Source organism: Leuciscus leuciscus, assembly GCF_965113295.1.
Source record: "Leuciscus leuciscus genome assembly, chromosome: 20".
Lineage (NCBI taxonomy): Eukaryota > Metazoa > Chordata > Actinopteri > Cypriniformes > Leuciscidae > Leuciscus > Leuciscus leuciscus.
The window spans coordinates 8,846,165-8,869,693 of NC_138744.1; the positions used below are offsets into that span (position 1 = coordinate 8,846,165).

General features: G+C 37.6%; 1 protein-coding gene across 15 annotated transcripts in view; it reads left to right on the top strand.

Moving 5' to 3' along the window:
• adgrb1a (adhesion G protein-coupled receptor B1a) overlaps positions 1–23,529 on the top strand; it is a 106,649-nt gene that overhangs the window by 49,312 nt on the left and 33,808 nt on the right. For 10 of the 15 annotated variants that reach the window (XM_082149305.1, XM_082149307.1, XM_082149310.1 and 7 more), the window contains 11 exons: positions 468–647; positions 1,007–1,336; positions 2,397–2,498; positions 2,696–2,802; positions 2,886–3,080; positions 3,173–3,241; positions 3,851–3,959; positions 5,472–5,615; positions 9,710–9,785; positions 10,787–10,889; positions 11,648–11,691. In XM_082149305.1, the coding sequence (XP_082005431.1) occupies positions 468–647; positions 1,007–1,336; positions 2,397–2,498; positions 2,696–2,802; positions 2,886–3,080; positions 3,173–3,241; positions 3,851–3,959; positions 5,472–5,615; positions 9,710–9,785; positions 10,787–10,889; positions 11,648–11,691 (1,459 nt within the window). The remainder of the gene's footprint in view (positions 1–467; positions 648–1,006; positions 1,337–2,396; positions 2,499–2,695; positions 2,803–2,885; positions 3,081–3,172; positions 3,242–3,850; positions 3,960–5,471; positions 5,616–9,709; positions 9,786–10,786; positions 10,890–11,647; positions 11,692–23,529) is intronic. The other 5 variants (XM_082149300.1, XM_082149306.1, XM_082149312.1 and 2 more) reach the window with 1 other exon arrangement.

Genomic DNA, 23,529 nt, shown 5'->3' on the forward strand with positions numbered 1-23,529 from the left:
AACATTATTGGTTGGCTACGTAAATGGCTATAGCTTCTAAATATCTGATCACAATTGTGAGGTATTGCGAAATTGTGAAATTGTGATGTAAAAAATTATAATTATGTTCTTCTGTTTGGATAGGGAATCAGATTTCTTGCTGCTAAAAATGGGAGTGGAAAATATTCGTAAAATTGCAGCAATACATCATATCATGAACAAGATTTACAACGATCAATGCATACTGCTCAGTGTGCTCCAATGTCTTCACTCCTATTGGTAGTCGCCCCATTGCTTCGACTCTCATTATGCGTTTCTCAACTTTATCTCATCCCAAACGGTCACTCATGACATCGGGAAATCTTCAACTCCCATTGAAATAAATGCAGATCGTTGTCAGTGTGAACCCCTCTTTATTTTTCCTCTAGTGTGTGTGTGTGTGTGTGTGTTATCGAGGTGCGTTTTTCTCTCTATAAATCATACCCTAGCCGCTCTGATTGCAGTGCACGGGGCATGGGACGAGTGGTCTCCATGGAGCTTGTGTTCTTCAACGTGCGGCCGCGGCTACAGGGACCGCACTCGCTCTTGCAAGCCACCACAGTTCGGAGGAAACCCCTGTGATGGTCCGGAGAAACAGACCAAATTCTGCAACATTGCTGTATGCCCAGGTGATCTTTGGGTCTTTGAATACATACTGCCTCATACAGATTTAATAACGACTTCCATCAATGAGCACAATTAAAGCCTAATGTGAGGCACTGTAGGAGAAGGAGATTGAAAGGAACCATTGTGAAGTTCATAGCAAATGATGTGATTAAGTGATGCTTTAAATCACTACAGATTGAACTAAGAGTTTGGCAACCCAAAGCTCCTCTTCCTTTCCCCTGCAATATATATTTCAATAATGTCCCTTTATCACATTCCACTCTCAGTCCCTCACTTTTGTCTACCTAATGTTGCTTTGTTTCCTCTATATTCAGAATAATCTTTAGTTTCTTCTTCTGAGTTCATGTCTTTTCCTCTGTAGTGGATGGAGTGTGGAATGAGTGGTCCATCTGGAGTTCCTGTTCCTCGTCCTGTTCGAATGGAACAATGAAGCGCACTCGGGAATGTAACGGGCCCTCGTACGGGGGCCTAGAGTGTCAGGGCGAGTGGCGTCAGACACGTGACTGCTTCCTCAGAGAGTGTCCTGTGGATGGCCAATGGCAACTCTGGAGCTCTTGGGCTGGTTGTACCAAAACTTGTGGTGGAGGAAGCCAGCAGAGACAAAGGGTGTGTCATGGGCCCTTTTTTGGAGGGGAGCAATGCCCAGGGGACAGAGAGGAAGTTAAACGTTGCAATGAGAAGAGGTGCCCAGGTGAGACGATCAAGTGGGTGTAGCCAAAATTCATTGGGCAATATACTGGTAGACACAATAAACTGGTATACATTTTGAATCATCGTCGATCATGGTTATGCTCATGTGGCGTTGCAGATTTGTGACGTCACAGTAGTTTATCATTTTCTTGTATTTTTAAATTTTGCCACTTTAAATTTTGAACTGATGTGAAAGAGGTCTCAATTCAGTTTTCTGTGTGCACGCTTCAGGTTCTGTCAGAACAGCATGCAAATACCAACCTGAGACCTCTTCAGCATCTTATTGTGCTGTTAGTTCTTTTTTGTGATTTATTGCAAAGAAACAGTCAAATACACACAAATTTATGTCAAAATGGTGTCTTAATTGAATGTTAAAAATTGGAAGAAATTCAGAAGTGTGTCAATATATTACATTGGTGCATTAGGTCTTAAAGGGACAGAGGCCTAATTAACTTGCTGCTGTCTGTGTCCTGTTAAATAACAAAAGAAAAAGAGAAAATCACTCACTGCTCTTGACTGTAAACCCTTTGTAGATTTAATAAGAATCACTGTTCATTTCATACAGTGAAGACTATGCAGTGTTTGATTTTACATCTGATATAATTTCTGTAGCATTTCTTACTTTTGACCTACATGAAAAGCTAAAAGCACATTCATTTATATTTTTGCCTATTGTGTTTATTTGTCCTATTTATTTGCATATAATTAATTTCATTGATCTTATTTCATTACTTATGGTTTATGTGTCTTCAACAAAGTTAAGAACATTTTACTTACATTTGGTTGGACTAGTAATGTTTTTTGCTGTGATATTAAAAAGAAAAATTGTGACATTTTAATGCCATATAAAATGGTGGCATTGTAACAACCTTATTCCCAGAAAAAAATATAACCATTAACATATCGCCCACCCCTGTTTTTTCACTCTTTATGGACTTAAAGTTCCTTTAGAAACAACAATGTTCTATTGCTGTTACTTATTTTTTGTTTTGTTCACATTTGAAAGACCTCAAGTTTTTGCGGGAATGATTGAGTCTTTTCTGACTTGTGGTTTTGTGCAGAGCCGCATGAGATTTGTGACGAGGAGAATTTCTCAAACGTAGTGTGGAAGAAAACACCTTCAGGGGACACGGCGGCTGTCCGCTGCCCTCCGAATGCTGTAGGTAAGACATGACTCATGCAAACACACATTATGGAATAACTTTCTCAACCGTCCCTTAATGTTGTAGACAGACATTTTAGGACCACGGACAGCTCCAGAAGCTGGAAACAAGGAAACAAGCAAAACAACATGTAGCATACAGTTTTTAACCAATCCTTGTTCAAGATATGGTAATGACAAACCATTTCTGTGATGCAGGACTAATACTTCGGCGATGTTCGTTGGACGATGACGGCATTGCGTACTGGGAGAACCCAACTTACATGAAGTGTGTCTCAAATGATTACCGAAGTATCCAAACACTGGTTGGTGATCTCCAAACTAAACCCTAGCTAGGCTAACACCAGAAGTGTCTCCAAAGCTAAGGTTGGTTTTGTTCCTTCTCCAGACCAGAGATCACCTTTCCAAGGCTCAACGAGGGCTTGTGGGCGACGGGGTCTCTGAAGTCATGACAAAGCTGAGGGTGACGTCCAGTGATGGAACAAGCTACAGTGGAGACCTTCTGGCTATCATAGATGTACTGAAAAACATGACGGAGATATTTAGGAAGCCCTACTACAGCCCCAGTAATACAGACATGAGGGTTAGTGGAGCGTTATTTGCTTAGTTCCAAATAAAGGACCATTTTGATCCAGATTGCCCCTGAATGTTTCTTTCATGTGGTTTTGTTCACAGAATTTTGTGCAGTCAGTGAGTAACTTACTGATGGAGGAAAACAGGGACAGGTGGGAGGAAGCACAACTGGTGAGTCAGCCTTCACTCTCTTTCCTCTCTATCTCCATGTCTCTGTCATTCATTCGTTCATTCGTTCATTATTTCATTCATTCATTCATTCATTCATTCATTCATTCATTCATTCATTCATTCATTCATTCATTCATTCATTCATTCATTCATTCATTCATTCATTCATTCATTCATGCATTCATTCATTCATTCATTCATTCATTCATTCATTTTTTCACTAACTCAATCATTCTGTCTTTCTAATGTTGGTATTGTCTCACTCTCTTTCACTTAGTAATTATGTGAGTTTCAGCTGGTTCTAAAGGTGATTAATTGGCTAATTCTCTTCTCTTCACTGCACATCTTTCTTTCAGCTGTTTGTCTCCTGCTGTTTAGTTAGATCATTAGTTAGTTTACAATTTATGTCTTAACGCAAGCTTCAGTTTACATTCTGAAGGAAGGATATCATTAGCCTTGTAGAGCGGCAAAACTGCATGATTATGGTTATTTTTAGATAAATATATAATTACTTTTTTCAAAAATATTTAAAATGAACTTACAGAATCTCACAGTGAAAGAAGAGCTAACAAATGTTTTAACATTCAGCTCTGTTTTCCTTTCTGACAGCTGGGACCCAATGTTAAGGAGCTTTTTCGTCTAGTGGAGGACTTTGTGGACGTCATCAGTCTCCGCATGAAGGACTTCCAGGATACTTATGAGGTCACCGACAATCTGGGTCAGTTTCCGCTGACATTTACCTCGGTTTACACCCCTGCAGTAATGTCAGAGGATGGTGGTCATGTACTTTAGGGGTTGAATATTTGTGCTGGCAGCCTAGAAGTTGCAGCTACAAACCCAAGAAAGAACTGGAGATTTGCAAGAGGCTAATTAAAAGTATACAAATGTATAACGTTTAACATCATTATAGGCTTTTGATGGTACTGAAATAGATGACCAATTGACACCTCTAACAGTTTCACACTTATCTGAAAGCAGTGATACACAATAACTATGTGTAGATCTAGACATTTCTGTAGCTTTCGAATCACACACTAAACCACGCACATTTCTCCTGCACAAGGAAGACTCTGGTTTACTCAGCCCCCAGGTTCGCAAGAACAGAGGGAAGATGAACCGCCATGGTTATGCGTCGTGGGCCGCAGCTGGTAGAGTTTAAAAGGAGGTGTGAGGGGCGGTATTAGGTTCTGTTTACCTCTGAATCACTGAGCTGCCTATGATCTCTGATTCTCCCATAGTGCCAACACCTGTCCTACAGCAATGACCTATCAGTCCCACACATAGCTTTAAGGCACAAAGACCTATATACATAACAGCACACATTCATCAACAGACTGGAAATAGAACTGTGTCATGAGGGATAGTTAGTAACAGTTAGCGCACACACCCATTGAGGCTTGGTTCTAGTGTGGGAGGGCAAGTTCAATTCATTTTCGCTCTTATTCACAAAACAATTAATGTCTCTTCTTTACTCCACACAAAATTATTTGATGTTTTTTCAGGGCTAAAGTCTAGTGGATATGTTCTAGATAGAATATAATTTAAAAGTTTGGGGTCAATATGATTTTTTACATGGTTTTCTAAGAAGTTTCTGGTGCTAAGAACCAGCATAGGTTCTAGTTTGACCTGCACTGCAAGACGATCTCATTCAAAATATGTCTGTCAATAAAAATTTGGAAAAATGTCGAGTTCAACATGTCATTATATCAGCCCGGTATCTTGTTAACACAACTTCTGAGGCTGAGAATTAATTAGTTGGTTACTTGGTTTGGTTAGTTGAGAAGTCATGAAACACAAGCAAAGCAAATTTCTGAGTAAATCAATCGTAAAACCATTTGTATGTTAATTGTTCCATTACATTGAATGTAATAACTTTCAATGTATAATAAACAATTGTTCAACCATAAAGTACAAATGGCTTTATGAAACATTTATTTCCCAGATTTATTTTTTGAGTTTCAAAAATAAATAAATAAATTCGTTTTTAAATGGGTATTGTAAATTCATTCTGTGATTGAAATGTGGTCAGTGCGATATGGTACAGATAATATGGCTGGCAGAAGAAGGCTGAGATCATAAGAGAATGAAAGAGTTTGAGCCGAGAGAGTTTGTATGGTGGAGTCGTCTGACAGCATGACACTTTCTCTAGCTGAGATGTGATCGCTGTGCAGTGAGTCAGGATATTGGTGTTGCCATGGATCTTACAGTTCCCTCTGGATTCTCCCTCTAGTGTTGAGTATTCACAAGAGGCCTGTCGCGGGAAATGCAGATATCACTTTCCCAATGAAAGGATGGAGGGGGATGGTGGACTGGGCTCGCAACTCTGAGGACAGAGTCAGAGTGGCTAAAAACATCCTGGTCACTGGAAATCCAGGTACGAAACACACAATCTTACATGACTGCACACGCTTGTAACCACAGTGGTCTAGTGGTACGTATGCTACAGATACAATGAGCCATGGTGCTCATATGGGAAGCAGGTTTGAATCTGGCCTGCATTTTGTGCCTTGTGAAATCCATTTAATTTTTTCCCCAAATTCTGTGCTTTGTGTTTTTAATCGGAAAACAATTTATCATTCTTTTATTGTAACCAAATGAAAATAAAACAATTAATTTGCAATAATAATAAATAAATACATGTTTTAAGTAAAATTAAATGAATTTAAAATGAATTTTTTGAATGTAAAAATCTCTTGATTATGATATTCCTTATAATAATAATAATCGAACATCAATATTGTTATTATTACTTTCAGAAGTACACTTTACTATATTATAGTTATATACCGTATTTCTATCATAATTTTTTTTAGTTAAACTTTTATTTTGGCAGATTGTCATAAAGATCTTTGCGTTTTGACATGCCACAAGTTTATTTCATTTTTCCAAATGAAATGGTGAAATGCTTGTTAAGTTTAATCCCAAAGCAGCTCTGGAGATGAAGTTCACGTGGAGTGTCCTCATAATATAGTAAGATGGCAGACACTGAAAACACCATGAGTGTGTTTGAGTATGTGGTAGATGCCGCTTATTCACTCAGACGCACCCATCAGATTACATATCAAAATAGCAGTCCTTTTTGCTGTTTAATAATTGCAGACGGTAGTTCATATCGCAATTTGATTAATTTAACAGTGTTACTTTTGATTTATTAATCCAAAATTTGCAAAATTCTGTGACATTTAACAGTATACAGTAAATTCCATTTTTATACCGGTATTCCCATTCCCTTTTTTTTTCTTGCTGAATAATTTCATGTCTCTTCTCTGCTGTTTTTGTTTGAGAGCATATTGCTGTAGGCTGATCAGTCCTTGCCATGTCCGACTTTACAGGCCATTAAAGAAGCTCCTTCCCCCCGCGAGTATACTAATAGAGGAGTTGCTACTTAATCAGGAGTCGGCAGGAGCCAATCAGGCACAATTAGGTTTAATTCCCCTTCCCATTGGGAGATCTGTTGCCATGCCACCAGCGGTGGATTGACAGGTCATCAAGCTTTGGACATGCTGTGATGAGCTTTTATATTAAAGATGCTTTAGAATGAGGCGAATGAGAGAGGGATTTGACAGACTGAATCCAATGACACACATTCTCACAGAGTGAACGAAACACTTTCATCAGGATCTGCTCTCATTTAGTTGGTCAATCAAGATGTCTCACTCACTCATTCAGTGAAGAGGTGCGTTCGTTTAGTAAGTCTAACCAATAATATGTGCCTTCACAGCCTGCACTTGAATGCTATTGGTTCTGTAGTCAGTCTTTAAAGGCATCAAAGCAGAAAAAGACACTAAGTGACTAAAAATAAATATGAGCATGATTCGTTCACCTAATGAAAAAGTCTGCATGAAATGAAAACTCACCCTATATATTTTCTAAATGCATGTTATATATCTTATTGTCTATCTTATATATATCTTATATCTTATCCATGCATGTTTAATTAAAAAAAAAATTTTCAACCTTATAATGTTTAATAAAATTGTCATAAATGGAGATTTCAGTGAAAACATCAACATCCAATCATCAACCAAACCAACCAAGTCCCCGCCCTACATGTTCACTTCTTTTTCTTTGTCTTTTTTTTTTTTTATGATCTGTTACACTCAGATGTACACAACAATATGGAAGAAAAGATTTGTCGCTACTTCCATTTCATCACTTAAAGTTGATTCAACTTAAAAAATGTAGTTACTCAGTAACTCAGGTAAATCTAATTAATCTAAATGGTTAATTATTGTTGTTGATTTAACTTTTTTTTATTATTTTAAATTTAACTAAATTAAGTAAAGTTACTTAAAGTTACTTGGGACGTAAAATATTATGTAAAAAAAAAATCAAAGTTGTAAATAAAGCAAACATTATTGACATACGTTTGAAAAGAAAATTATATTTTAGTCTTTCTACTTCAAAATGTCATGTTTAATTGTATGCGTTATTTGCCGTTTTGTAATTATTGTGAAATTTACATGCAATTTCTGAAAAAAATTCAAAGTAAATACAACATTTTTCTTCAGTAGGGACTTACCATAAAACATGAAAATCACTAGCTTAATATGAAGTTTTTACACAGTGTACATTCCTCTAGTACTCTCTGTTATACGTAAATGCCCCCTCGGGTCTCATCTGTTCCCATTGTTGTGGCTTTGGCATATTAGTCGGAGGGGAAGAGGGGTGGGCTGGGCAAGCAAAAACTCAGTTACCCTGAGGGTGCTCAAAACTGTCATGCCCCAGCCCCTGTCCCCCTCCATCAGTCTGTGTTCTTGCAAATGGGACCTCAGCTGCAGTCCTGGAGCTGTGGCCTCTGTCTGCCGCATGGCACCACAGACTCTCTCTCTTTCTCCCCCCTACAGCGCATGCCAGCCTGCCACATGTTTTGGCATGAGCTGGAGCAGTTTACAGTAGCTACAGACCAGATGGACTTTATGTGTGTGTGTGTGTGTGTGTGTGTGTGTGTGTGTGTGTGTGTGTGTGTGTGTGTGTGTGTGTGTGTGTGTGTGTGTGTGTGTGTGTGTGTGTGTGTGTGTGTGTGTGTGTGTGTGTGTGTGTGTGTGTGTGTGTGTGTGTGTGTGTGTGTGTGTGTGTGTGTGTGTGTGTGTGTGTGTGTGTGTGTGTTCATTATTTCAGGAGATTCTACTGTGTGCTGTTCTCTGACAGTGATGCAGTGTGAGTGTGACAGAGGCTGGACCGCTGCCCTTTACCCTCACACTTGCCTTTTTAACTTGCATCAGTCTCTTCATTAGCACAGGGAATATCACCTTGTCATTATGATACAACCATGATTTGCTATGTATAAATTGCTGTTCAAAAGTTTAGTAAGTTTGGTAAGATTTTTTTTTTAATGTTTTTGAAAGACGTCTCTTATGCTCACCAATGTTGCATTTGTGTGATCATAAAAACATAAATATTGTGAAATATTATTGCAATTCAAAACAACTGTTCATTATTTTCTATTATATTTTAAATTGTATCGTATCCATGTGATTTCATGTCACAGGCGCTGGTTGCAGCTAAATGGAAGGAAGGTGGGCAGGATCTAGATGCAGCAGCTTCTTTAATTCGAAATAAACTCAAATCTTTACAAAACATTCAGGAATCACGTGGGACTTGAACAGAACAACCATCTTAGTAATGACAATAACAGACAACTAGACAGGACTAAACAAAGGGCTTAAATACACAGAAAACAGAGGAACTAATGAGACCAATGAACAAGACACACCTGAACAGAACTAACTCAATCAATAACCAAGGGGGAAGACTGCTAACTGCTAACAAACAAAGGAGGAAAAGTAATTAACAAACTGACAGAAAATGAATACAAACTCTCAAACATGACATTTCAACAATGAATTTTCAGCAGCCATTACTCCAGTCTTCAGTGTCACGTGATCCTTCAGAATTTTGTTCCTTCTTATTAATGTTAATAACAGATGTGCTGCTTAATATTTTTGTGAAAACTGAGATTCATTTTATTTTATTTTTAGTTCCTTTGATGAATAGAAAGAAAGAAAAAAAATCACTTGTTTGGAATAGAAATCTTTCGTACAATTATAAATGACTTTACTGTTAACTATAATCAATTAAATGTACCCTTGCTGAAAACAAGTAGTTTCCATCAGTCCATCCATTCATCCAATTTAAATAGAGATTTAAAATGTAGATTAAAGTGGATTCTATGCACATTTGTGTGTGTGGTTTAGGTGTGTGCACACATATGTTAAGTTCTTAGTCATGTTGGCCAACTCATACAGTGAGGAGTTGGAGGCAACCATGCAATCTCAGCTATACAGTCCTGCAGTTACATTACAGGCCTCTAAATGAAGGGTTTGATAACACACAAATCAAGGATATATCTCAATGACCTCGTCTTTAATAGCATTTCTTTCCCAAATCCCTATGCTTTATGCATGGCTACTTATTTCACAGGACCTGAATTAACATATCTGTTATTTGTATGTGTTTGTGCTATAGATGAAGACGACGCATCAGCATTTGTGGCTGGCATCGTACTGTACAGAAACTTGGGCAGTATTCTCTCTCTACAGAGGTGAGACTTTGTGCATTTCAAACTGGATTCTCTAATTTTACATAAATTGGTAGCACATAAAGTCAGACCGCCTTTTTGATATTGTTTGTTTACTCTAGGCTGCATATGCTTTAGCTGCACCATGTTATTAGTTGTTTTTCTTTTTCTAGTTATAGCATTATTTAAGCTAAAATAGCAACATTTTTAATACCATTGTTGTCAGATTTTATATTTTATTTATCTTGACAAACATTGTTGGAGCTTTTATTTTTTCCACAATTCAAGCAGATAGAAGCTATACTTGTATGCCTATCACCAAGTGAACTGAATATTTCAAAAATGATTTACAATAGCATCATTTACATCATCTTACTCACCCTTGTGTCGCTCCAAACATTCATGACTTTCTTTATTCTACAGGACACAGAAGAAGATATTTAAATAATGTTTTTTTTCTTTACTATATGTTTTTCTTGAATATTTTATAGAATGCACAATTTTCATTTTTGGGTGAACTATTATTCCTTTGAAGAGACTTTACACAAAGTGTCTCTTTTCATAAAAATTTCATAAAAACACACTTTGCCTTGTAATATTATTATAGCTTTTCTGAATAGCTGAAAAATGTCTACATTTATTTAAATGTATTTAAAATTCAGCAGAAAGCTCAGTTGTTCTTTTTGTTTTTATACTTCGTTTTCAATCTAAACTGACTGCAGTCCTAATTTCTTGAAATGTGATTTTGAAACATATATCTTGTGACACAAACACTTATAAACACTGTTATTTTGTATGGATCAAAACGTGTATGACTGTAGTATATGGATAAATGTGTATATGTTGTTATTAGCTAATGGCATTTTACAACATCATGAAGTGAGACAGGGCACAGTGAAGAGTCTCATGTGTCACATGGGAAAGTGGCAGCTTCTCTGAAGGCCATGACCTCCACTCTTCTTCCCCCACTGTTTTTTGCAGTCCTCCTCATGTTTTCTCTCATTCTCCTTTTTTCTTCTTCACAGAAATAGCACAGTGCTGAACTCCAAGATGATCTCTGTGACAATCAAACCCACTCCCAATACTCTATCAACTCCTCTAGAGATTGAGTTCTCACACCTTTTCAATGTAAGTCAGCCTGCCCTTTAAACCCATATGTTGCACCCAATGGGATAGTCTTCCAATAATATTCAAACTAGACTAGACTAGAAAACTGTCACTCTGACACATTAAAATGAATTCATTTTTTGTGTAATTCTTCACATAGAGGAATTTTTCCCTCACATACTGTAGGATGATTTTAAAAATGCTTTATTAGAAACATTCATTCTAGTTTTAAAGGTTAGATTATAATAGCTTTAGCTCATTTAATTGTATTCCAAATTGTTAATAGTGTTTAGCCATTTACCAGAATTCCACTATTTTGGGAAAAGACGATTATTTTTTAATTATGTTTTAATTATTTTTATTTAGGTTTGTGTTTATGTGGAAATAAAAATGGTTAAAATCACTGTACTCAATACTGCTGTCATTATCATTCTGCCAAGCTTTTCTTTTTCTTTTTACAATTAACTTAATTTACTTAGCAAATCCAAGGCTCCAACTTTTTTACCAAAAAAAAGAAAAGAAAAAAAGATTACCATCACATATCATTAGCATCACACACAGCATCAAAAAGTCTACTTAAAAGCTGATGGCAATGATCAGATCTTTATCGCAGGACATGTAAAAACTGTTTTAAATGAAAAATGGTTTGAAGAAGTTTCATATTTTAAGATTTCAGGTGGTCAAAAGTGCCTCTAATTTAAGAATCACCAATACATATTTGCAAGGCAAAATCACAAGGTGACATTCTTCTCTCTCTCGCCCTCTTACTCTCTCCACAGGGTACCACAAACCAAACCTGCATATCCTGGGATGAGAATGACAGGTGAGAACCCGGTTATTGATTTAATTCTGTTTCGCTGTCTGCTGAGCTTTTGCAAGGAGTCTTCATTCACAGTAGGTGTATTTCCCTTTAGGAGGGGTGTGTTGATAAAGGGTTAGAGACAACGTGCTGTTAAAGAATGTTAAACTGATGATGGAACGCTGGTGACAGGGGATTCTGAATGCTGCAGATAACTGATCTTGAGATGACCCGGCTTTGACTCCACTTTGACACCGGATTATTGTCGCACGCAACACTCCCTCTCTGTACTTTAAACATCAGCAGCAATTATGGAAATCACACTTCCATTTTAAGCAGAGAAGAGAGACACAAAGCAAGCTACAGTGAAAAGCAGTTAGAAAGAGGAGAAAGAGTGAAAGAGACAAGAAGAGTCTGGCTGTAGACATGCACTCTGCCTGTGACGTCACATGCGTTCTCTGTAAAAGAACGGAAATAAGTCACAAAGATAATGTTGTTAGCATGTTAACAAAAGGTATTTTTATGGATGTAGACATTTTATTTTTCTATTTATGTTGTCTTATTTATATATGAGACAGCTAGTGTTGTTTATATGTCACAAAAAAGTGTTAGACAGCCAGTGTCATATCCAACGCTATCTCACGTACGAGTGATTAAAAGGTGACTAATTCTTACGAATTCCTACAACCTCTCTCGTGCGAATTTGTGTGATTTGTCTAAACCCACGTGATGGTTTAGGGGCGGGGTCAGGGGTAGGTCATTCGTACGAATTCATTCGAATTTGGCAACTCGTAAAATATGTACGAATTAGTAACATCATAAAAGATTGGGTTGTCATATCAAACTGCCATATAAAAACTATTTTAGAATAATTTAAGACCAACTTGTGTTTTCATGTTATTGACTTGGAAACACATTACAAAACTGTTCAGTTTCTTAGTGCATTATGTATTATAAACCAACAATGAACAACAATTTTTACAGCATCTATTAATATAAGATGGTGTTCATTTATAGATATACTATTGTTCATATTAGTTAGAACAAGTTTGGGGTCAGTAAGATTTTTATGAAAGAAATAATACTTTTATTTATCAAGGATTAAATTGATCAAAAGTAACAGTAAATACATGTATAATGCTACGAAATGCATTGATAATAATAAAAGCACCAAATCAGCATATTAGAATGATTTCTGAAGGATCATGTGACACTGAAGACTGGAGTAATGATGCTGAAAATTCAGCTTTGCCATCACAGGAATAAATTGCTTTTTTAAAGTATATGTATTTGACTAAATATCTCATCTTCTTCCGCTTATCCGGGGCCGGGTCGCGGGGGCAGCAGCCTAAGCAGAGACGCCCAGGCTGTGTTCCAGTCCACTTTTAGACACGCACTTGCGAACTTCCCTAAGCACTTCCCCTCGGGGGAATCCCTGCCGCCATTTTGAAGTGCGTTCCACTTCGTGAAGTGGACGAGGGAAGTTATATGGATAGATCCTCGTTCCCTCGATTTTGACAGAGGGAGCGAGTCTACTTCATATAGGCCTACACTTCAGGCACCTATATGTCCCACAATGCAGTACGATTGTGACGTCACCACAAATCTCTTCTAATCACCACCACAACAAACAACTCTATGATATATTAATGATATCTTTTTATTTTATTTAAAACAACCCAAATACACCTATATACATTTGGATGCTGAATTCAACAAATTATATATATATAAAAAAAAAAAAAAACGTATGCAATGACGTACATCCGAGTGAACGAGACGGAGGGAAGTTAGCGAGTGAAGGGAATGACAATTTTGGACTGGAACCCAGCACCAGACTTCCCTCTCCCTAGACACTTCCTCCAGCTCTTCCGGGGGAATATCGAGGCGTTCCCAGGCCAACCGGGAGACATAGCCTAATCCCCCCAGCGTGTCCTAGGTCGTCCCTGAGGTCTCCTCCCGGTGGGACATGCCCGGGATCTTGTCCTTTTGGTCATGACCCACAGCTCATGACCATAGGTGAGAGTAGGAACGTAGATCGACCGGTAAATCGAGAGCTTCGCCTTGTGGCTCAGCTCCTTCTTCACCACGACAGACCGGTACATCGACCGCATTACTGCAGAAGCTGCACCGATCCGTCTGTCAATCTCCCGTTCCATCCTTCCCTCACTCGTGAACAAGACCCCAAGATACTTGAACTCCTCCACTTGAGGCAGGAACTCTGCACCAACCTGAAGCGAGCAAGCCTATATAAAAAATTAATTATAATAAATATAATTTAAAATATATAAAACTGAAAACAGTTATTTTAAATTGTAATCATATTTCAGAATATTACCGTTTTCATGTATTTTTGATCAAATAAATTCAGCCTTGTTGAGAAAAAGAAATTTTAACATGAAAAAAACAGACCCCAAACTTTTAAACTGTATGGTTATTTATACAGCTTTACATGTTAAAAGTGTATTATATGTATGAATTAACCTTAAACTATAGATTCATAAATGCTGTAAATTATTGTATTATTCATTATTAATTCTTTATACTTATACAAATAATAACACTTTACAATAAGGTTCAATTTGTTAACAGTAGTCATTTTATATGTAGAAATTAACATTAACCTACATTCATAAATGCTGTAAATTATTGTATTATTCATTATATCATATTTTTACTTTAACAAATTGAACCTTATTATAAAGTGTTATCATTATTTTTATTATAAAGTATGTATTTCCTGACTGTGTTAAAGAAATAGCAGTTACACAGATGTAGAATTAATCAAATGTTTTCATTTTATGTTCTTTAAAAAAACAAAAAAACAATCCTCCTATAAGCTGCATTCAGATCTCAGGGAGTTTTATTCACTATATATAAAGGCTTATATCATTAGGTAAAAGGATTGGCACCTGACATTCAAATGCAAATCCATCCTGTCATCTCAATAATCATCTCAGTCATCTGAATAAATGAATGCTTAGCCTGTTATCACCAACATGATTGGTTCGTCTTTACCAGTGTCGAGAAACATAACAGGTCAATCATGACAGCGTCGCTCTAAGTGCTTCAGCTGCAGAATTTACATCTGAATTATTATTGTCACATTCAAAATACACAGTGCAGAGTTGAAATAGAAGAATCAGTATGTATTACCATGAGAATAAGTTCAGTTTCATTTGCAAACATGAACCGAAAATAATTTCTTCTTTCTCTGCAAAGAGAGCCAGAAAAAAAGAAAAAAAATGTAGACTGCGTCTCTGAAGCAAGGTTCTATTGAAAGAGACAGACAGAGAAGCACCAGAATTATTTTGTACTTTAACAAAGAACTGTGGGCCTCCTGGTCATGCTTGTACTTTCACCCCCTACACATCCATCTGTTTGTGCTCTCTTTTGTCTTTTAAAACTGTGAAAGACTAGTCTGTGCCCATAGCACTTAATGCAGTGTAGGTGGAACATTTGCATTTAGATAGATACATATAGATATGTTACAGATATAAAAAGTTTTTTTCTGACGTTGCCTCAAGGGGGAAAAAAGACAGAGAACAATAGAATAAAAAAAAAATATCTGAAGAAAGTGTGTGTGCAAAACTGATGCTGCTAGTGGTTAGGGGTTATCATTGCTGTGCCATTGCTAAGGTGCTTCGTGTGGTTTTTAGTGTGTTGCTGTGCAGTTCAGGGTGTTCTTTGGTGTCAGTGCATTTTTATTTTTTTTATTTTTTTTTTTTATCATTTAACAAGGATACATTAAATTGATCAAAAGTGACATTAAAGCATTTTACATTGTTACAAAAAAAAAATCTAGTGTTGTATACAAATAATTGTTCTTTTGTACTTTGTTCATCAAAGAATCCTAAAGGGACATTTTTTTCATCATGGTTTCCACAAAAATATGAAGCATGAAAAAACATTTTCAACATTGTTAAAAAAAAAAAAAAATTCTTGAGCACCAAATCAGAATATTATAATGATTTCTGATAGGGGTTGCACACTAGGCGACTTTGCTCTGCCATGACGCTTTAACCGTGTTTTCAATAGCATCCGCTGTAAAAAGCTGTATGAAGCTCCTAGATTACTTCTATTTTTCCACAGCTCATATTGTTTGGGTATTTTAAGTCTACTGTAATTTCTTAGGAAAGATATTTTTGCAGTGTTTCGTCAGCAGAACAATCCAAAAACCTCTTAAATAACAGCATAACCCACTAAAGAGATGTATGTATATCCCTCACAGCATCACTTTCATTCCCGTTAAAAATCAAAGATGGCGATGCTGTGAATAAGGTCTATAGAGGGCGCAACAGGATATGAAATCTTTTGCTCCGTTTCCAACTGTTAAAATGACGGATAAATGCATTCTCCGAGAGCGATCCACAAGTTATGTTTGATTATACCATCTGGATGCTCAAAATGTATCAGGTGAATGCACGTTTTAAACAGCTTATTGTAAACGTATTAAACGCAGTTCTAAACTAATGGTCTGCTGTCTTGTAGCATACACACAGACAGTAGCTCGCACATCACGTGCAGATCGCATGCGCACAGAAACATTCAGGAGCGCAGAAATGTATTGTCAACACTGTTCTGTGATTTATCAATAAAACTGCTTAGAAACTGAAAAGTTCTAGCATATTTCTTAGTAACTAAAACCCACAGCTTCTCTATTAGTAGAGAGACGCTATCAGGTAGAATTAATGCTGCCTTCACGTGCATATTGTAAATTTCCTATTTCCCACTTCTGAAGTCGTGATTACGATCTCGTCACATTCAAATGTTTTGTTGTCGGAAAGAACAGGATTCGTTGAGGACACCAGGTTTATTCTTGCCTATATATTGGAAAAATCGTATCAAAGCCAAAATTATATTTAACGTCCCATTCATTGACAACCATATAAACAATCACAGGGCTATCTAGATAGCTTGCTGATGACTGTGGAATTTTGGTCAAATACAAGCTATTTTTGCTGTGTATAAAACATACAATACTCTTCAAATGGTTATTCTGATATGTAAATATGCACTAATTTAACAACAAGACAAGGTGGTGTAGCTTTCGTGGAAAAAAAATTAAGAATAGCAGTCACAGCAGCAACTGTTCTCCCCTCCACCATGTTTTAAGTTTATGGCAACTCAGAAACTTGGGTAATAAAAAATTATCCCCGAGCTTCCCATGGGTAAATACGATTTTAAAGGGCATTCATGTTACATTTTTAACTAGGAAACTTGTATTTACGATAATTCCGATAGCACATAATTCACACCCAATAGACCTTATTCAGAGCAACATCATGACAGGTATGAAAGCGAGGCTGTGAGGAATAGACTTGCCGTGTTTTCAATGGCATTCCCTGTAAAAATCTGTATAAAGCTCCTAGCTCCTGTAAAAAACTATTGTGGAGCTTTTACTATTTGAGCAAATTGGAACACCAAAAAAATATATTTAATGTAGTCTCTCATTCACCGCTAGAGAAACAAGCGCACTTTTGTTTTTTGAGTTTTTTGCGATAGCTATGTATATTTCCATGGCATCGGTCGAAGATTTCAATATTATCCGTCTGCAGTCCCGGAGGCCGCATTTTCAGGACCCCAGTTCTAGGACCGCATTTCTAGGACCCTCATTTTTTGTGACAGCGCCACCTACCGAGTTGGAGAACTGCAGTCCCAGGAACGCATTTTCAGGACCCTAGTTTTGGAGGACCGAAAAAAGTGCCACCAAGGCAGCATTTCCACCCAGTTTTAACTACATTAGAGTTTGAGTTTTTTTTTTAAAGTTTTATTACACCCAAATACTACTTTCTTCATTGCAAAATTAAACCTGGTTCCTAGGAATGTTGAGAAATTATTGGGTCTAAGTAGCATAATATAATAACTCAAGTAAAATAAACAAGGAAGGAATCATGTTATAGTCATTTCGGTCACTAGATCAACCACATTTTCAAGTACAGAGGGAAGACAAGGATGACTCTGGGGGTAGATTTAAGATTGTGTATATTTTACAAATTAATATATAACAAACTGAACTTGAACACACACAAAAACAAATTTGTTCATGACGTGAACCACATAGACAGAACTTCATGGACAACATCATCACTGACTCCTAAGAGAGAGAAAGAGAAGTGAATTAAATAAGGAACATTTAGTTGAACATGTTCTACTCTCTAATTTAAAATTTCATATTTAAAGGGATAGTTCACTTTGAAATTCATTTTTGGTATGTTTTAGCTTACCTCAAGGGCATCCAAGATGTAGGTGTCTTTTTTTCCGCGGTAGTTTCAATTTTGATATTTTTAGGTCAAACCGTTCTTGTCTGTCAGTCAGATAATGCAGGTCTATGGTCACGGTCTCAAAACACAAGCACAGAGTCCAAATTAAAACAATTCCCCGTCGTCCAAATTAAACAATTCCCCATCGTAAGTACACATTGATGGCCTGAGACACGAAACGAGCGGTTTGTGTGAGAAAACGAACAGTATTTATATAGTTTTTAGCTCTTATACGCAGCCACGTCCAAGTGATCTGAGGGCGCTCGCGCATCCTGGTGTGTGACGTGTACGCAGACTGGTGCATAGATATATATACACTAGATGTCGCTTTGTCTACGGCAGTTCATTGGAACGAATGTCTTTAAGGTGACATCTAGTGTATATATCTATGCACCAGTCTGCGTACACGTCAGATCAGATCACTCGGACATGTCTGCGTATAAGAGGTAAAAACGATATAAATACTATTCGTTTTCTCACACAAACCGCTCGTTTCGTGTCTCAGGCCATCAATGTGTACTTACGATGGGGAATTGTTTAATTTGGACGACGGGGAATTGTTTTAATTTGGACTCTGTGCTTGTGTTTTGAGACCGTGACCATAGACCTGCATTATATGACTGACAGACAAGAACGGTTTGACCTAAAAATATAAAAATGTAAACTACCGCGGAAAAAAAGACACCTACATCTTGGATGCCCTTGAGGTAAGCTAAAACATACCAAAAATGAATTTCAAAGTGAACTATCCCTTTAAAAGATCTTAGTTACCACAGAGTGCACACAGCACACACCTATACGATACAAAAATAATGATATCAATCAAATGTTTTTTTGTTTTTTTTTTACTGTAAAATTTCTGTATTCGGTACCAATACCAGTGAAAATCCATGGTTCTCGGTATAAATTTCGCAGTTCGTACCGCTTTCTCCTTTCCACAAACGCTTGCTCTCCCGTGGAGTCTGTCGTTGCTATGCAACCATGAACAGAGGCGCGCCTGGAAAAATGAGCGTGCCGCGTCGCTTCTATATTGTGCTACTGCTAACAATTCATTTTACAGCATTAGAGGCTAATATGATGGCTATGCATTTAAGACTATTTAACAAATCACCATCACGTTGGCTACGTTAACTTTCCAATGAAATGCATCACAATTGTTTTTAAAGTTAAAGAAATAAAAAGTGATTCACATTTGATACTCACACTCTGATTGTCATCCATCTTCGCTGGTCCTCTAATTCGGTAGGTGGCGTTGTCACAAAAAACCTAGGGTCCTAAAATACGGTCCTAGAACTGGGGTCCTGAAAATGCACCCTCCGGTTTTGCAGGCAGATGCTACTCGAAGATGTAGCTGGTGAAGTGGATTTATTTGTTGTAGAGTTAATGAAAGTCATAACAAATGTCATAAGAAATGTCAGGGGACTGGGAAGATTTTAAAATGAGCGGTTCATTCATAAATCCGTAAGATCTTACCTTACGGATCTTAAGCTATCCGTTGTGATGCCGTGTGCTCTCTTCATGTTTGCCGGGAAATTGTTTTTCTTGGTGTTGGCCTGGTTGCTTTCTATCGGCTCTGTGGATTCACAGTTAGGTTTATTGGGAGCTGACGCAGACGAGGCTTTAATGAACATGGCCTTACAGTACACCTCTCGCCAGCTCTTATCCCTGAAGCGGAATTACTATCTGTCGGGGGACACCTATGACCACTGTGACAGGACTGGATTACTGCGGCCCAAGCGGTATATTCATCGGAGCACAGGACGAAGCTACATCTCTTCCTCGTCGTCCTCCATCCCAGTATTGAACTGTCGGCGAAGGATTACAAGACTGTCTTCCTCCGGGGTTGATTTTACTAACTTTTCTGCTCTGCCGTACGAGCGGCATTTCTGTGATGCGGTGTCTGCAAGCCCTTTAAAAGCCGCGCTACTAAACGCGCGCTCTGTGAACAACAAAGCTCTATTGCTGGCGGATCTTATCATGGACAAGAAGCTAGACTTGTTTTTCATCACGGAAACATGGCACAAACAGGACGATGGTTTTCTTTTTAATCAGCTGACTCCCGCGGGCTTCGGACTCATTGACGTTTCACGAACTACAGGTAGAGGTGGTGGTATTATAGTTCTTTACAAACTGCAATACAAGATTCACCCTGTATCTGTTCCTCCTTTTAAAACTTTTGAATGTCTTGTTTTAAATGTGTCTGATACTCACTCTGCTCTCCATTCTGCCATGGTCACTATCTATCGACCTCCTAAACTAAATAAGGACTTTCTGTCTGAGTTTGCTGATCTTCTCTCTATATTGTCCGTCAGATTTAAGAGAATTTTGATTCTGGGTGATTTTAACCTGCATGTAGATCAGAAAGCCTGTCCCTTGGCCAAGGATTTTCTATCACTCTTGGACTGTTTTAATTTTTCTCAGTTTGTAAATGTCCCTACTCACTGTAAAGGACACACGTTAGATTTAATTATTGCAAATGACTCATCTCTTTCTAATCTCTCTGTTGTGGATACTGGACTTTCTGATCATCTAGCTATCTTTTTTAATATTGAGACATTTCATTCTAGTAGAGAGACTTCACGAACTATTTCTTTCCGTAAATGGCAATCAATTGATCATGCTACCTTTGCAAACTCGACTGTATCTTCATTAGTTGGCATGTCTTCTGCTCCTCTTGAGGATAAAATTTCAGTATTTAATAATGTCCTTACAGCCAACTTGGACATCTTTGCACCCATAAAAACACGTAATGTTTCATTTGCACAGTCAGCCCCCTGGTATAATGGTGATTTGCGTACACAGAAGGCTGTGTGTCGGAAATTAGAGCGAAAATGGCGTCACTCTGGTTTAAATGTGTTCCACCAGGCCTGGAAAGATTGCTTGTCAAACTACAGAGTAGCCATTGAAACTGCAAGATCTGCCTATTTCTCAAATATTATTGATATTAATCAAAGCAATTCCAGGAAGCTCTTTCATACAATTAACAGTCTACTTAATGTAGATAGTGTCAGTTCTCTGACTTCATCTGGCTGGCTGTGTAATGAGTTTCTCAAATCTTTCAGTGAAAAAATTTACAATATTCGCACAAATATTCATTCCTTGCAGTCTGCCGATCTTACAGTTAATACTCCTAGGTTCTCTGGCATTCCTTTATCCAAATTTACTTTATTGCAACCTGAGATGCTTTGCAACCAGGTTTCTAGTATGAAAGCTACCACCTGCATACTTGATCCCATGCCTGGTGGCCTGTTTAAATCTTGCTTTGGTCCTTTATGTCCCTCAGTTCTTGCTATAATAAATGACTCTTTATCAATTGGGGAGGTGCCAGCAGCACTTAAAACTGCTGCAGTCACTCCTGTTTTAAAAAAGCAAAATTCTGATGTGAGAAATCTGTCAAATTATCGCCCAATCTCAAATCTATCATTTCTGTCTAAAATCTTGGAGGGTGTGGTTGCAGCTCAATTAAACAAACACTTAATTGAAAATAAACTATGTGAGCCACATCAATCAGGATTTCGAAAATTACACAGCACTGAGACTGCGTTGGTGAAAGTCGCTAATGACTTACTAATTGCCTCCGACTCCGGCTCCACGTCCGTTCTCATTCTCTTGGATCTCAGTTCAGCCTTCGACACTATTGACCATGCCCTACTACTCGATCGCCTCGAACATGTATTCGGCTTGTCAGAGACTGTTCTTGACTGGTTCAAGTCCTATTTCACTGACCGCAGTCAATTTGTTTTCATGGGTGGTTATAGGTCCAAAGTTGGTTCTGTTCATACGGGTGTTCCACAGGGGTCAGTCTTGGGTCCTTTACTCTTTAGTATGTACATCTATCCACTTGGTCAATTACTACAATCTCTCAACCTTAACTATCACCTTTATGCTGATGATACACAGATTTATATACATACTAGACCGGGTCAGCAAGTGAACGTTGGGCATCTTTCTAACTGTATTGCTGAGATAAAGACTTGGATGTCCAATAATTTTCTGTCTCTAAACGGCTCAAAAACAGAAGTTATGCTCCTTGGATCTCCACATCAACTGCGAAAGGTTGGGTCTCCTACTCTGTCTGTTGATGGCGTTGCACTGGAGTTTAAGACCAAATTAAAAAATCTGGGTGTCATTTTTGACGCCACACTGTCATTTGAGCCTTTTGTCCAGAATACAGTTAAGACATCATTTTATCATCTTAGAAATATAGCCCGGCTACGTCCTATGTTGTCCTTTTCGGTAGCTGAGAAGTTGATAAACTCTTTTGTCTTTTCGCGCATTGACTACTGCAATGGTCTTCTAGTTGGGGTTTCTAAATCATCATTGGATAAATTGCAATATCTTCAAAATTCAGCTGCTAGAGTACTTTCTGGGGCCAGGGCCAGGGACCATATAACCCCGGTCTTGGAGTACCTGCACTGGCTACCTGTTAGGTACCGTATTGATTTTAAAATCCTTATGCTGGCCTATAAATCTCTGCACAATCTGGCACCTCAGTATTTGACTGACTTATTAATCCCCTACACACCACGTCGCAATTTGCGCTCCTCTCAGAGTGGTCTTTTGGTTGTTCCGAAGACACGGCTTCGTACGTGGGGTGACCGAGCATTTTCTGCCTATGCTCCTAAGCTCTGGAATTCTCTCCCGGCTGACATCAGGGAAGCAAGTACATTAGTGACTTTTAAATCTCTTCTTAAAACATTTTATTTTAGGATTGCTTTTACATGAACTTGATTTTATGTGTTTATTTGTTTTGTATTTCCATTGTGTTTATTCATTTGCTGTTATGCTTGTCTGTAAAGCGCTTTGAGAAAGCTACTTTTAAAGGCGCTATACAAAATAAATTTATTATTATTATTACCTAAATACAATCCGGAAGACAGAACACAACAAAAGAAGCGTTGGAAAGGGGTGGGGCTACATAAGATATATAGAATTTTACTCTACTATGACGACTACCGCTTCTGAGAAACCTGGAAATGTGAAAAGGGTCAAATTCAATCGCTCTCTCACTAATGCTTTCAAATAAATGTTATCTTTACTGTGTTACTTTATCAGTCTCTGATTTAGAACGAGCACAAACCTGTGAGAAATATAACGACCAAGAGACAAAAGAACTGATAAAAATAAGCTGTTATGTATGAGCGCTGTGTCATATGCCATAGCTGTGCACAAGGCAACCCGCGTTCGAGTCTCAGCTCAAGGTTCAGGCTTATTTGTTCATTAATGACGTCATCACGACTAGTCAACGTCGACTCAACTTTTATCACATAAAAGTCGAATCTGAAGTCGTTCAACCCATAATTTCTGAAGGATCATCTGACACTGAAAAAAGTAATGTGTGCTGAAAATTCATTTTTTCCATCACCGGAATAAATTACATTCTACAATATATTACAAACAGTTATTTAAAATTGTAATAATATTTTACTGTATTTTGATCAAATAAATGCAGCCTTGGTGAACACAAGAGACTTCTTTCAAAAACATTAGAAAGTCAGCATTTATGTTATTCCTGTAAATGGTACAGTGTATGCAGTATGTAAATCTACGGAAATATTTGTTTGCCCGTTTTAACTTTCAGCAGACAAAAACATCATAA